We start from the raw sequence: 15,000 nt of genomic DNA, 5'->3' as shown, positions 1-15,000 counted from the left end.
TTCAGCTGTTCAACGCTCATTTCAGCAGTTCAACAGTCACTGCCCACTCCGATTCCAGAAATAAGAATACAATTCAGCTGTTCAACGCTCATTTCAGCAGTTCAACAGTCACTGCCCACTCCGATTCCAGAAGTAAGAATCCAATTCAGCTGTTCAACGCTCATTTCAGCAGTTCAACAGTCACTGCCCACTCCGATTCCAGAAATAAGAATCCAATTCAGCTGTTCAACGCTCATTTCAGCAGTTCAACAGTCACTGCCCACTCCGATTCCAGAAATAAGAATCCAATTCAGCTGTTCAACGCTCATTTCAGCAGTTCAACAGTCACTGCCCACTCCGATTCCAGAAATAAGAATCCAATTCAGCTGTTCAACGCTCATTTCAGCAGTTCAACAGTCACTGCCCACTCCGATTCCAGAAATAAGAATCCAATTCAGCTGTTCAACGCTCATTTCAGCAGTTCAACAGTCACTGCCCACTCCGATTCCAGAAATAAGAATCCAATTCAGCTGTTCAACGCTCATTTCAGCAGTTCAACAGTCACTGCCCACTCCGATTCCAGAAATAAGAATCCAATTCAGCTGTTCAACGCTCATTTCAGCAGTTCAACAGTCACTGGCCACTCCGATTCCAGAAATAAGAATCCAATTCAGCTGTTCAACGCTCATTTCAGCAGTTCAACAGTCACTGGCCACTCCGATTCCAGAAGTAAGAATACAATTTCTCATTTTCTCCATTAAGAATTTGATTAAAAGCCATAAAATCATAACTGTCCAAGATAGACTTTGTGATGGCCAGCTATGTGATGATGAAGCGATTGTGATACTAGTTTATATGACATCAACCTTGTGGTTTCACGGAAAAGCACCTCACTACCAGAAATCCTTAAGTGTAAAAGTCTTTGATTGGTAGAGATCATCGTTGCCATGGTAATGTGTATGGCTCCCGCCTCAACACACATTGGTAGATGGATGGCGAGGCAGCGAGAAGCGATATGTGGAGTGAGGAGTGATATGAGGAGTGATATGAGGAGTGATATGAGATATGAGGAGTGAGGAGTGATATGAGGAGTGATATGAGATATGAGGAGTGATATGAGGAGTGATATGAGGAGTGATATGAGATATGAGGAGTGAGGAGTGATATGAGGAGTGATATGAGGAGTGATATGAGGAGTGAGCAGTGATATGAGGAGTGATATGAGATATGAGGAGTGAGGAGTGATATGAGGAGTGATATGAGGAGTGATATGAGGAGTGATATGAGATATGAGGAGTGATATGAGGAGCGATATGAGGAGCAATATGAGGAGTAATATGAGGAGTAATATGAGGAGTGATATGAGATATGAGGAGTGATATGAGATATGAGGAGTGAGGAGTGATATGAGGAGTGAGGAGTGATATGAGGAGTGAGGAGTGATATGAGATATGAGGAGTGATATGAGGAGTGATATGAGGAGCGATATGAGATATGAGGAGCAATATGAGGAGTGAGGAGTGATATGATGAGTGATATGAGATATGAGGAGTGATATGAGGAGTGAGGAGTGATATGAGGAGTGAGGAGTGATATGAGGAGTGATATGAGGAGCGAGGAGTGATATGAGGAGTGATATGAGGAGTGATATGAGGAGTGATATGAGGAGTGAGGAGTGATATGAGATATGAGGAGTGATATGAGGAGTGATATGAGATATGAGGAGTGATATGAGGAGCGATATGAGATATGAGGAGTGAGGAGTGATATGAGGAGTGATATGAGGAGCGATATGAGGAGTGATATGAGGAGTGATATGAGATATGAGAGGAGTGATATGAGGAGTGATATGAGGAGCGATATGAGATATGAGGAGTGAGGAGTGATATGAGGAGTGATATGAGGAGCAATATGAGGAGTGATATGAGGAGTGAGGAGTGATATAAGGAGCAATATGAGATATGAGGAGTGAGGAGTGATATAAGGAGCAATATGAGATATGAGGAGTGAGGAGTGATATAAGGAGCAATATGAGATATGAGGAGTGAGGAGTGATATGAGGAGCAATATGAGGAGCGATATGAGGAGTGATATGAGGAGTGATATGAGATATGAGAGGAGTGATATGAGGAGTGATATGAGGAGTGAGGAGTGATATGAGGAGCAATATGAGATATGAGGAGTGAGGAGTGATATGAGGAGTGATATGAGGAGCAATATAAGGAGCGATATGAGATATGAGGAGTGAGGAGTGATATGAGGAGTGATATGAGGAGTGAGGAGTGATATGAGGAGCGATATGAGATATGAGGAGTGAGGAGTGATATGAGGAGTGATATGAGATATGAGGAGTGATATGAGGAGTGATATGAGGAGCGATATGAGGAGTGATATGAGGAGTGAGGAGTGATATGAGGAGTGATATGAGGAGCGATATGAGGAGTGATATGAGGAGCAATATGAGGAGTGATATGAGGAGTGAGGAGTGATATGAGGAGTGATATGAGATATGAGGAGTGATATGAGGAGTGAGGAGTGATATGAGGAGTGATATGAGGAGTAATATGAGGAGTGATATGAGATATGAGGAGTGATATGAGATATTAGGAGTGATATGAGGAGCGATATGAGATATGAGGAGTGATATGAGATATGAGGAGCGATATGAGGTGTGGTGACCCCTGTGGTGTGGTGACCCCTGAACCCTGCAGCGTGGTGTGGTCAAAGATTGTTAAGGCGGAGCAAGATACATTGTCATAGTTCATGTCTATGGGCGCAAAATGGGGATGGAATCCTGTCTGCATAAAGAGGTGTGTCGATGACGTATTGATGAGCGTACGTTGCAACCGGCCAACAGCAGCGGCATAAATAACCGGCGCACACATATAAGGTCGATTTTCTCCTGACTGGAATGCTCAAAAATGCTAAAAATGTACCTGAAATGTTCAGAAGGGTTTGAGGATCATGAAAACGTGGCCGAAATTCACATTCCTAACTCTATAGAACTAAGACCTTAGCATATGTGGTGAAATTCTGAGCTATGCCCATAGACTTCAATGGAGCAGTCGCTGCCTCTGCTCTGCATAAAGGGGGATTTTGACCCCCCCTCGTGCGATCCGGGTTCCCGGAAGTGGCTCCTGATGAAGTATCTTGCTCCGCCTTAACAATCTTTGGTGTGGTGACCCGTGGTGTGGTGACCCCTGACCCCTGACCTGTAGCGGCTCACTGAGCACGTGCCTCTGCAGCGCCGGCGCCCTCTGGTGGAGCTCCAGGTGCAGCGCGCAGAACGACGTGCCGCAGTCCAGGCAGGACTTGAGGGCGCGGAGACGCCACTGCCCGCCTCCGCCACCGCACACGTCGCACGCCACCTCCCCGGGCAGCGCAAGTGGACGAGGGACGGGCGAGGAGCCCTCTGGACCAGGGGTGGGGCCAAGCTCAGCGTCGGTGTGGGCGGCGCCCTGGCGGAACAGCTCCACCATGTCACGCAGGGTGGTGTTGATACGGAGCGCGGGCCGCTGGGCGAAGGCCTCCTTGCAGAGCGGGCAGCGCCAGCCGTGAGCCGTCTTGTCCCAGTACTGACCCAGGCAGGCCTGGCAGTAGTTGTGGCCGCATGAGGTGGTGACCGGGTCGGCCAGCAGCTGGAGGCAGATTGGACACTGCAGCTGCTCCTCGCGGATCACGCCAGCACCGGAGAATGCCATGGCAACCACTGGAAACACACCACACATGATTTCAAGTTAGCCGTCTCAGGCTATGTTTACATCGTCAGTTAAATGTGACCCAATTCTGATTTTTTGCTCATATGCGCCACAGTTTAGACATGCAACATGAATGTGTACACAGGAAAAACACAGATCAGTTCAAGGCATAATTCATATGCAGAAATAAATCAGATATGAATCAGACATGTGCCAATGTGACTGCCGTCTAAAAGGGCAGATCGAATATTCTCTATCATTTTAAAAATGCACATCTTTTACCTTTTCAGATTTACATTTAATTACACAAAATGTTATTTTAACATGCACAACTGGCAGAACATAGAAAATCAAATGAAAACAAGAGATGGAAAAGCTGCTAAGGGCCCAACATACTTCAGTAAACAACTAGCCCTGACCATCATAAAGCAGTTTATCTTACCCTAGTTCTCACTGCAATAGCCCTGAGCATCATAAAGCACTTTATCTTACCCTAGTTCTCCTAAATTGCACTGGAAGTGATTAACAGAGTTTAACAAAGTAGCTGAAATCAAGAACATTCGTAACTTTTAAAATCAGATGTAACAAACAGGTATCAGCCACACACACCATCACACACACCTGATCAGATCAGACCCTTCACCCAAATTAAACAGAACAGGTATCAGCCACACACACACACACCATCACACACACACACACACACACACACACACACACCTGATCAGATCAGACCCTTCACCCAAATTAAGGCTTCCTTACACCATGTGATTTTCACAAAATCTGGGCAAGATTGTTAAGACAGTAGTCTTTTGAGTAAAGCTTTTCAAGAATCTTTCCCAAATCTTGTCAAAAGTTAGTCAGTAAGTTAGTGGTAGTCAAGACACTACAGGCCTGTCCCTCACAGGCTCAAATGTGTAACCCATGCCATTCAAATTACTAATTTTCGTGTATACATAATATGCTGCAGCTGTTGCCTATAGAACTTCTCAGGTCCTACCATGCCAGTGACGTCATTGAAACTGGCAGCGTTCTAATACTAACAAACGCAATTTTGGTGTTGCTTAAAAAAGGCTACGTCTTTATTTTTTTAATTAAATGTTTTAGTGTCATTTATTTTTAATTGTCATAATCAACACATTATCAATGTTGATTCTTTCAGTTCAGTTCATCTTTAAAGAAAATATATGGTTTGGAGGGTTGAATCCAGCTGTCAACCTTATGCACCTGGCACAAGTTCATGATGAATACAGTTAAGAACACAATTATTATACCCCTGGCTAATATTGATTTAATGCTGATTCTCTCTTTATCAATGTGTTTGTTCTGACTAAAAATGACACTGTCACATGCCAAAAGTTTGTAAGACAATGTGGGAGAAACATGGAATTACATGGAAAGGCGGCACTCTATCAATGTTTTTTAGAGATGTGTGTGTGTGTGTGTGTGTGTGTGTGTGTGTGTGTGGGACTGCTGGTGTGTGTGTGTGTGGGTCTGTGGGACTGCTGGTGTGTGTGTGTGGGGGGGGGGGGATGTCCGGTGTGTGTGTCTGGGACTGCTGGTGTGTGTGTGTGTGTGTGTGTGGGACTGCCGGTGAGTGTCTGTGTGTAATGTGACTCCTGTTGAACCATGTGATTCTAGATACAGATAGAAGCAGACACAGCTGAGAGAAATGTGTCACCCTGCCCCCTCACACACACACACACACACACCCTCATACAAACACACACCCTCACACACACACCCTTATACAAACACACACCCTCATACAAACACACACCCTCATACAAACACACACCCTCACACACACACCCTCATACAAACACACACCCTCACACACACACCCTCATACAAACACACACCCTCATACAAACACACACCCTCACACACACACCCTCATACAAACACACACCCTCATACAAACACACACCCTCACACACACACCCTCATACAAACACACACCCTCACACACACACCCTCATACAAACACACACCCTCACACACACACCCTCACACACACACCCTCATACAAACACACACCCTCATACAAACACACACCCTCACACACACACCCTCATACAAACACACACCCTCACACACACACCCTCATACAAACACACACCCTCACACACACACACACACACACCTCTTTGTCATTCTGTGCGTCTGTCTGTCTGTGTTTTGGGTGTGTGTGACTTTTTTTATGTAAAGGTGTGGTCTGTTGTGTGTATGTGTGTGGTCTGTTTGTGCGTGTGTGCGTGCGTGCGTGTGTGCGTGCGTGTGTGTGTGCGTGTGTGCGTGCGTGCGTGCGTGCGTGCCTGCGTGTGTGTGTGTGCATCTGCGGTAGTTGTACTCACGGTCGTCTTCTTCTGGAAGGTGTGTCTGTGCGCTAAGAGAGAGGAGGTGGTCTACGGTGAGAAAAGCAGCACAGAACTTCCTCTTCAGACAAAAACCCTCCCACACACACACACACACACACACACACACACACACACACACAGCTGTCACTGCACTCTGCTGCGCTTCTCTTGTGTTCAGCAGTCTGGCCCAGCATGCAGCTCTTAAAGAAACAGAGATCGATCCACTCTGTAAACGAACACAGACCCCTCTCTCTCTTTCTCCCTCTCTCTGTCTCTCTCTCTCTCTTTATTTCCGTCTCTGTCTCTTTCAGCATAACACACATGGAATTCCTTTCCTCCCTCTCTCTCTCTGTTTAAATGACAGAACCCCCCCTCCCATACACATACACACACACACACCCTCTTAAAGAAGCATGGAGTCTCCCTCACACACACACTCTTAAAGAAGCATGGAGTCTCCCTCACACACACACTCTTAGATAGATAGATAGATAGATACTTTATTGATCCCCAGGGGAAATTCAAGAAAACTCTGTGTTTCTTAAAGAAGCATGGAGTCTCCCTCACACACCCTCTTAAAGCAGCATGGAGTCTCCCTCACACACACTCTTAAAGAAGCATGGAGTCTCTCACACACACTCTCTCTTAAAGCAGCATGGAGTCTCCCTCACACGTCGTTCCGCGATTCTGGTACATAAAATCGCGGCGATTTTGCCAGTGTGAAAGGGCCTACACACTCTTAAAGAAGCATGGGTTAGCTTGCATTCAGTCTAGCCTGGGTATATAGTTAGAGCTTGCATTCATTCTAGCCTGGGTATATAGTTAGCTTGCATTCAGACTAGCCTGAGTTAGAGCAGTCTAGCCTGGGTATTGGAGCTTGCATTCAGTCTAGCCTGGGTAGTCACTCAGTTCTCTGTCAGGTTTGTCATCAAAAACAGCCATGTAGTGCTTAGCGACATCAAGTGGTCGTGGAGGGGGACTATTCAAGTGGAGGCGACACAGAGCTTTTATTTTGAAAGCACATAATTCAGGAAGTAAAACATGTAAACAAAGGGAAGACAGCAACGGTTGAGTCAAGTTCAGAGTAGATTATAAACTGTTTCCCTCGTTCAGGTTGAGTCCAGTTCAGAGTCGATTATAAACGGGGTCCCTCGTTCAGGTCAACTCGGTCTGACGCGTGTTATAGCACGAGGCGTGTTGAAACTTTCTAGCAGCAGGACGATGACTGCCATCCTCCCGCGGATTGAGCAGCTGTCCGCGCGCGTCGTACGGATCCTCGGCTGCAACCCGGGCCCGATGACCCTGCAGGGTACCAACACATACCTGGTGGGCACCGGGAAACGGTAAGGCCTCTCACCCCCCGTTCCTGTTCGTGTCTGTCAGTCACTCAGTTCAATTCAATTAAATTCATCAAAGCTTTATTTTATACCTTTTGACCGTGTAGAAAGAAGCGTCCCTCTCACTGTACAGTCATACAGTGACCACATCTACAATCCTACAGTGACCACATATCATTTGCTCTTTCGGTAGCAATGTTTTGTTGTGTCTGCCTTCTGCTAGTCCAGTGGACAGAAAGGTGAACCCGGAAATGTTGAATACACTAAAGTTTTATGATGGAAATATATAGTATGGGTTCCCAGCATGCAGAAATTTGTGTAATTTGTGTAATTGAGCTAATTAGCATAAATTAGCATAATACCCTATATTGATTATATTGTAACGATTTGATAGCGATCCACACAGTTGTCCAATCAAAAGGTTTATTCACTAGGAACGAGAGCCGGGACACAGATAGACCAAGACACAGAACACAATGCAAACAGGGCAGGTCAAGCACGCACACACACTACACATACAGGGGAGGACGCAGCCTCCCACACAAAAAGGATCACACACGAGGGAGAACTAAAAGGGAAACATGTTACAATAAAGACGCTAACATTACACACAAAACTAAGGAGAATAACGACATAAACCCCCCAAATGTTCACCCTCGAGTCCCAGCATGCCTTTCGGTGGAGAACGCTAACACAGTCTTTATGCGCCGACGCTACATAGCTCCCCCAACAAGCCGTTGCCGTCCTCGGCAACGACCACGAGGTAGCCACATGCTAGCGTCGGCGCGCGTCGCCCGCCACTCAGTCCAGTGTGACAGTTCCGCCAACTCACGTGGGGTGCACGCGCCGCAGGAGCTCACTCAACGGGGCGCCACGCTGCTAGCAATCCAGTTCGGGCGTGCTAGCAGCCACGTGGCCGACCCGCTCGTCACCAGCTCCCTCTCAGCAGCCGCCCTCAGGCTGCACTTTCCGCGGCGTGTCACCACGGCACTCCTCCTCTCCAGACGGGGCCCTAGGTGGCCTTACAACCGTCGACACTGTACCAAGCACCAGGGTTCGAGGGGGCCAGATGAAGCTGCACCAACGCCACTCCGCTCCGTCGAGTCGCCGACCGGGACAGACAGGCACCGACTCCACAGCAACCGGACCGCGCTGAGCTCTCCCGCTGCAGCTACCGTCTTCGGCGTCCCTCCTCGTGTTGCCATCTCGCAGAGCCGTACTGCTCTGTTCCCGGCCCGTTCCACTCCTTCGCGGCCTCGGCGAAGGCACGACCCCCGAGATGGTCGTGTTATCGAACTCCACACACCGAACTTTTTTTCTTTTTTAAAAGGCGCCGGCCAACAGGCCAACTAGAACTAGCGCCTAGCACTGCACGGTGCCCCTCACACGCACCCAAAAGTTAAAGCACACACCAAAACAGTCACACACTAGAGGGCCCTTCCGTCGAAGCTGCCCCACCGTCGTGAGTTCGCTGCCCTCAGCGGCTCCGCCAACCGTCCATCGTCTAGGAACCTCTTCCTCGCCGCACTCCCTCTCTGTTCACGCGTCGCGGCTCGCCGTGGAGTCAGCGCCCAGGCCATCGCCGTCCTCTCCGCGAACGCTTCTTCAGGCTCCTCTTCCGGCAAGAACTTCTCCCATGGCCGCAGGCAGCTCCAACCGAAAGCTCCTCTCCTCCGTCGGCAGTAGCGATAGAACGCCCCGAGCTTTTTAGTAGCCCTTACAAGGGCTCTCTCTGCATCCTCTTGCGTGGGCCTCCACCCAGTGATGAGGTCTCCCGCTCCCAGCTGCTCCCGCTGAGTGGAGGCCATGTTCGAAAGTCGCTTCTGACACCAATGTAACGATTTGATAGCGATCCACACAGTTGTCCAATCAAAAGGTTTATTCACTAGGAACGAGAGCCGGGACACAGATAGACCAAGACACAGAACACAATGCAAACAGGGCAGGTCAAGCACGCACACACACTACACATACAGGGGAGGACGCAGCCTCCCACACAAAAAGGATCACACACGAGGGAGAACTAAAAGGGAAACATGTTACAATAAAGACGCTAACATTACACACAAAACTAAGGAGAATAACGACATAAACCCCCCAAATGTTCACCCTCGAGTCCCAGCATGCCTTTCGGTGGAGAACGCTAACACAGTCTTTATGCGCCGACGTTACAATATTATAAGAGCTGCTTGGCCAAAATGGACAATGTTAGTATGTTTTTAGGGGTTACTGGAGATGCTGAGTCCATATCTGACATTTTCAAGATAGATTTAAAATCACTATTTAAACTTGGTTTGGTCACGTTTTTACTCTCATTAAGCTGATTTTGCTGAGTTTTTGGGGGCGATTTAGACGGATGTTTGGAGGATAAAAATTTTCAGTGTTTAGGAATAATTTGGATCCTCAAGTTATTTCTGAATTCCACAATCATTTTGGAAATAGCTATTCACTGGCCCTTTGCTGTGACTCACAATTGAGTAACAAAGTGAAGAACTACAGTAGCCTCTACTACTCCTCACTGTGCTCATCCGTTGTCCTGTCGCCATCTTCTCCAGATCCCTGTCCTTCTGCTCTTTTTGCTGTGTAAATATATTGCCACATGTAACATCACTGCCTTTGCAGAAACAATAATTAGTACAGGCCAGGCCTGCAGCTGCACAGCTGCACTTTACAGATACACAGTTTTAACCCAGCTTTGCAGTTACAGCTGATAACATCTAACAAATCAGGAGGAGCAACAGGACTTGAATCGAGGGTGGGCGAGTTCTTCTCGTTTCTTCATACCTGTCTTCTAACTCCCTCCAAACGCGGTTATATCCACAGCCGGTGGATCGATCAGGACGGTCTGCTGCTTTCCAAAGCAGCACCTGTAGATGGGAACGTTTTCCATGGAGGAGCAAGTTGCGTTCTGTAGGAGACAGTGTCTTCAGTGCTGGAGGAGCCGGGAGTGGGAGACCTCACCGCCAGGGATGAATTACTGCACAGGCCTACCGGGCCCGGCCCAGGGGCCCAAGGGGTCAGGGGACCCTGAAGCCCAAGCCTTTGCATGGAATCATTGCCTCAATATCAACAAATCAGGATGTAATAATAATAATAATAAGCTTTATTTGTATAGCACCTTTCATACACAGAATGCAGCTCAAAGTGCTTTACATTTGAAGCATGTAACAAAATAATAGTCAGTCAGTCATTATCAATCACATTTCTTCATTGCTGGGGCCGTTTATGATCCACTCAGCAACATATCAAAAATACAGAAAATGACATGTCATAAGACTGGCAGCCTTAACCCTCTTACCCCCCACAAGCACGCCATATGGCAACTGTGGCAAGGAAAAACTCCCATATTCCAGGAAGAAACCTTGAGCAGAACCTGACTTAATAGGGGGAGCCCATCTGCTTCTGGCTGGCTGCGCCCTCCAATAGCAGCAGATGTAGAATAATCTGAAAAAGTAGTCTACAGGATAAGACGAGTTAACTAAAAGCTTTCCTGTACAGGTATGTTTTCAGATCTTTTTAAAAAATATTTACTGAACTCGCCTGCTTGATGTACAGAGGCAGGGTGTTCCATAGTTTGGGGGCATAATGGATGAAAGCAGCTTCTCCACTTTGCTTGTGGAGCACTTTGTGTACGATTAAAAGATTAGAATTGGATGATCGAAGTTTCCTTTGTGGTTGATAAGATATTAAAAGCTCAGAGATATATGAAGGTGCTATGCCATTTAGAGCTTTGTAAGTAATTAACATAACCTTAAAATCAATTCTATAGGAAATAGGGAGCCAGTGCAGTTCAGACAACACAGGGGTGATGTGTTCTCTCTTCTTAGTCTTAGTTAAAAGTCTAGCCGCAGAGTTCTGTATGAGTGCCAATTTCTTTAGATGTTTTTTGGGAAGACCAGTGAAAAGTGCATTGCAGTAGTCTAACCTGCTAGTGATAAAGGCGTGAATTAGTTTTTCTGCATCTTGTTGAGTTAAAAAGGGCCGCACTTTGGCAATGTTTCTCAAGTGGAAATAGGCTGTTTGAGTAACTTTACTGATATGTAGGCTATGAATCTGATTGAATTTAGTACTGGCCATCCCCAAAATGCACCAGAATACAGGAAATCACATCAAACAAATTAAAACATTTCTGAGGAAGGACCTACAAACCCCCCTTCCACATATGCGACAATTAGTGGGGGGCCCTTAATACATCTGGGCCCAGGGGCCCGAAAGTTCATAATCCGTCCATGCTCACCGCTAGGTGGAGGCCGAAGCAAAAGGATCTGAAGAGAACCCTTGTAAGGGGTACTAAAAAGCTTACAGAGGCCTTCAGTAGAAGCCGCAGGAGGAGACCAGCCGTCGCCTGGACCTAGCTACGGGAGGAGTGCTTGCCTAAAGAGGGTTTTGATGCAGTGGCCACGGCGGAGAAGGACTTCACGCGACTGGGAGAGCGGCCTGAGGAAGCGGCCTTAGAAAATAAGGTAGTGACGCTGGCCTGGGCGCTGACTTCACCGAGAGAAGACCTTGAGCCCCTGCCCCCGCCGGACAGCTTTAGGCTGGAGTTGGCGGTGGCCCTGGCTGCGGAGCAGAGCAGAGGTGGAGCGGCAAGGAGGTGGTGCCTTGAGGACGGACGGTTGGCGGAGCCTGTTCGAGTCGCCCTGTTCGCCGGTACTCTTTAGAAAAATAAGGGGAAAAAAAGTTTGTTGTGTGAAATCCGATGGCACGAGCCAGAGAGAAGGTCAAGGCCTTGGCGCGATCATGGCGGTGTGGAGTGGCCGAAACAGCAGAGGACAGCTCTGCGACAAGGCAGCAGAGGAGGGACACCAACGTCGGTAGCTGTAGCCTGATTGCGCAGCGTGGTCCGGCTGCGATGGAACTGGAGTCTGCTGCCCTGACTGGCGAGACGACGGAGTGGAGCATCGGAGGTGCAGTGCCAGTTACGGTGCTCAGCGCCGGGGAGTCTGTGGCAGTGGAGGCAGTGGAGGCAGTGGAGGCTAGGCCCCGCCAGGTGTTGGAGGAACGTTGCAGTGGAGGCTAGGCCCCGCCAGGTGTTGGAGGAACGTTGCTGTGGCAGTGGAGGCTAGGCCCCGCCAGGTGTTGGAGGAACGTTGCGGTGGCAGTGGAGGCTAGGCCCCGCCAGGTGTTGGAGGAACGTGGCAGTGGAGGCTAGGCCCCGCCAGGTGTTGGAGGAACGTTGCAGTGGAGGCTAGGCCCCGCCAGGTGTTGGAGGAACGTTGCAGTGGAGGCTAGGCCCCGCCAGGTGTTGGAGGAACGTTGCTGTGGCAGTGGAGGCTAGGCCCCGCCAGGTGTTGGAGGAACGTTGCGGTGGCAGTGGAGGCTAGGCCCCGCCAGGTGTTGGAGGAACGTGGCAGTGGAGGCTAGGCCCCGCCAGGTGTTGGAGGAACGTTGCAGTGGAGGCTAGGCCCCGCCAGGTGTTGGAGGAACGTTGCAGTGGAGGCTAGGCCCCGCCAGGTGTTGGAGGCTAGGCCCCGCCAGGTGTTGGAGGAACGTTGCGGTGGCAGTGGAGGCTAGGCCCCGCCAGGTGTTGGAGGAACGTTGCAGTGGAGGCTAGGCCCCGCCAGGTGTTGGAGGAACGTTGCAGTGGAGGCTAGGCCCCGCCAGATGTTGGAGGAACGTTGCTGTGGCAGTGGAGGCTAGGCCCCGCCAGGTGTTGGAGGAACGTTGCGGTGGCAGTGGAGGCTAGGCCCTGCCAGGTGTTGGAGGAACGTTGCAGTGGAGGCTAGGCCCCGCCAGGTGTTGGAGGAACGTTGCAGTGGAGGCTAGGCCCCGCCAGGTGTTGGAGGAACGTTGCAGTGGAGGCTAGGCCCCGCCAGGTGTTGGAGGAACGTTGCGGTGGAGGCTAGGCCCCGCCAGGTGTTGGAGGAACGTTGCGGTGGAGGCTAGGCCCCGCCAGGTGTTGGAGGAACGTTGCGGTGGTGCACACTGCGAAAGTGCGACCTGAGGGCGTTCTCTGAAGGGAGCTGGGGATGAGAGGCGACAGACCAGGTGACTGCTAGCACGCCCCGCATTGGGCCGCTGGTGGTTGTGGTTCCCCAGGGTGAGTACGTTGCGTTGTGTGCACCCCACCTGCTGTGTGGCAGTGCCAGAGACTAATTGCTGGACTGAATTAGGGCTGCACGATATATCTAAAATCTATCGTTATCGCGATATCAACACTTGCGATGGACATACCGCAAAGATTACTTAATTTTCGATAAATTCGATACATTTTCTGAGCCGTGCGCATTCCATACAGTCTATGGTGTATTCACATTCTGAATGTCAACATATTTTACCAAACTGATGCGGTCATGCAGCCCAAGAAGCCCGTCCCCTACCAGTCTAGGTGTGTGGTGTTTTAGGTGTTAAAGCGGGAGCTAAGTCGTGATGGCTGAAGATAGTGAGTCGAGCGAGGTAGGTTACACTTGGGTGAAGAGGAATTAGTGACTAAAAGGAAAAGCACGTCTGTTATGGGAATATTTTGGTTTTATGAAGGATGCCGTGTTACAAACACAGCGCAAATGCGTCCTTCTCCACCGTGTTAAAATAAACAATTTCTTTCGTTATCGTTATATCAGAAGTTGTCTTTCACTGTCGGTAAGGCTTGTATTTCATGATTTGCATTTAGCAAAAGCCCCAGACAGCAGCACAGAGGTAATCAGGATTCGTTATTTGTAAAAGTTGTTTAACCTACTTCTGGACTGTGCGATTGCAGCCCAATTACTTTCACTTTCCGCTGCCCTCGTAGTCGGCATGCCGGTAGCCTAATAACGTGGGATGCGCAGCGTACTGTATGAGGTTACAGACTGAGATGATTGCCGCGATATAGCTGAAGTAGGCCTAGCTTCTTTGCTAGGCCCATCGAAGGCTGGCAATGTGGAATATTCCGCTGGTTGGTGCACAAGTGTTCAGATTGGCTGTCCACCCGTCTTTTATGAGGATTAGGAGCAGATCTTCCACACAACTTCGATAGCCTAGTCAGTAGGTCTCTTAGCTGTCCACTTTCATCAGGCCATATAGGCTACATTATATTTTATATTATTTAAAAATTATACATTTATTTCTGTAATTAGCCTATACATTTACCCCCCCCCCCCCAACCCTACAGTGTATGTTTGCAGCAAGCAGAATGAAAAAAAACATTAAATATACTGCTCAAAAAAATTAAGGGAACACTTCAATCATACACTGAATCACTCTGTCACTGTTTGGTTCTGAGCACAAGTAAAACTTTTGAGGCGAGTGTTTTATTTTGCAAGAACTGTCAGACATTCTGTGAATGTAGTTTGAGAATGGAGAAAAGGGTGGAAGGTTTCAAAATATGTGTGGAAAACCTTTATTGAGCAGTATATTTAAATATCGCAAATTATATCGTTATCGCAGTACTCAATAATGGTATCGCATATCGCATGTTTTCCTAATATCGTGCAGCCCTAGACTGAATGTGGGAACGCCCGCGCCGAGGACGGCAATGGCTTGTTGGGGGAGCTGTGCAACGCCAGCGTGCTGGACTGTGCTTGAGATTCCCACGGTGTTTCGCGCTGGGGATTCTGGGAGAACTGAATGATCATTTCAATACCAATGTTTCCCAAAAAGGCTTGTCCCAAGGAGAACAGTATTACCTTAAACACACATGAGGAAACT

The 15,000-nt window shown here is 48.5% G+C and overlaps 2 protein-coding genes across 3 annotated transcripts in view; one reads left to right on the top strand and one right to left on the bottom strand.

The window, feature by feature from the left end:
* The window catches only part of LOC143139221 (E3 ubiquitin-protein ligase TRIM21-like), an 18,078-nt gene extending 13,699 nt beyond the window's left edge, over positions 1 to 4,379 (bottom strand). The window contains exon 1 of the mRNA XM_076299824.1: positions 3,192 to 4,379. Within this exon, the coding sequence (XP_076155939.1) occupies positions 3,192 to 3,707 (516 nt within the window). The 5' untranslated portion in view covers positions 3,708 to 4,379. The remainder of the gene's footprint in view (positions 1 to 3,191) is intronic.
* Positions 4,380 to 7,079: 2,700 nt separating this feature from the next.
* Positions 7,080 to 15,000, top strand: part of lactb2 (lactamase, beta 2) — a 21,681-nt gene continuing 13,760 nt past the window's right edge. For both annotated transcript variants that reach the window (XM_076300196.1, XM_076300195.1), the window contains exon 1: positions 7,080 to 7,380. In XM_076300196.1, coding sequence (XP_076156311.1) covers positions 7,259 to 7,380 — 122 coding nt within the window. In that variant the 5' untranslated portion in view covers positions 7,080 to 7,258. The remainder of the gene's footprint in view (positions 7,381 to 15,000) is intronic.

Source organism: Alosa pseudoharengus, unplaced genomic scaffold (assembly GCF_046254945.1).
Source record: "Alosa pseudoharengus isolate Yale_2024_CS ecotype anadromous, Long Island Sound unplaced genomic scaffold, YU_APseudo_1.1 YU_APseudo_1.1_scf_22, whole genome shotgun sequence".
In the NCBI taxonomy this organism is placed as follows: domain Eukaryota; kingdom Metazoa; phylum Chordata; class Actinopteri; order Clupeiformes; family Clupeidae; genus Alosa; species Alosa pseudoharengus.
Note: the sequence above shows the minus strand (reverse complement) of the source record. Positions and strands in the feature narration are given on the sequence as shown.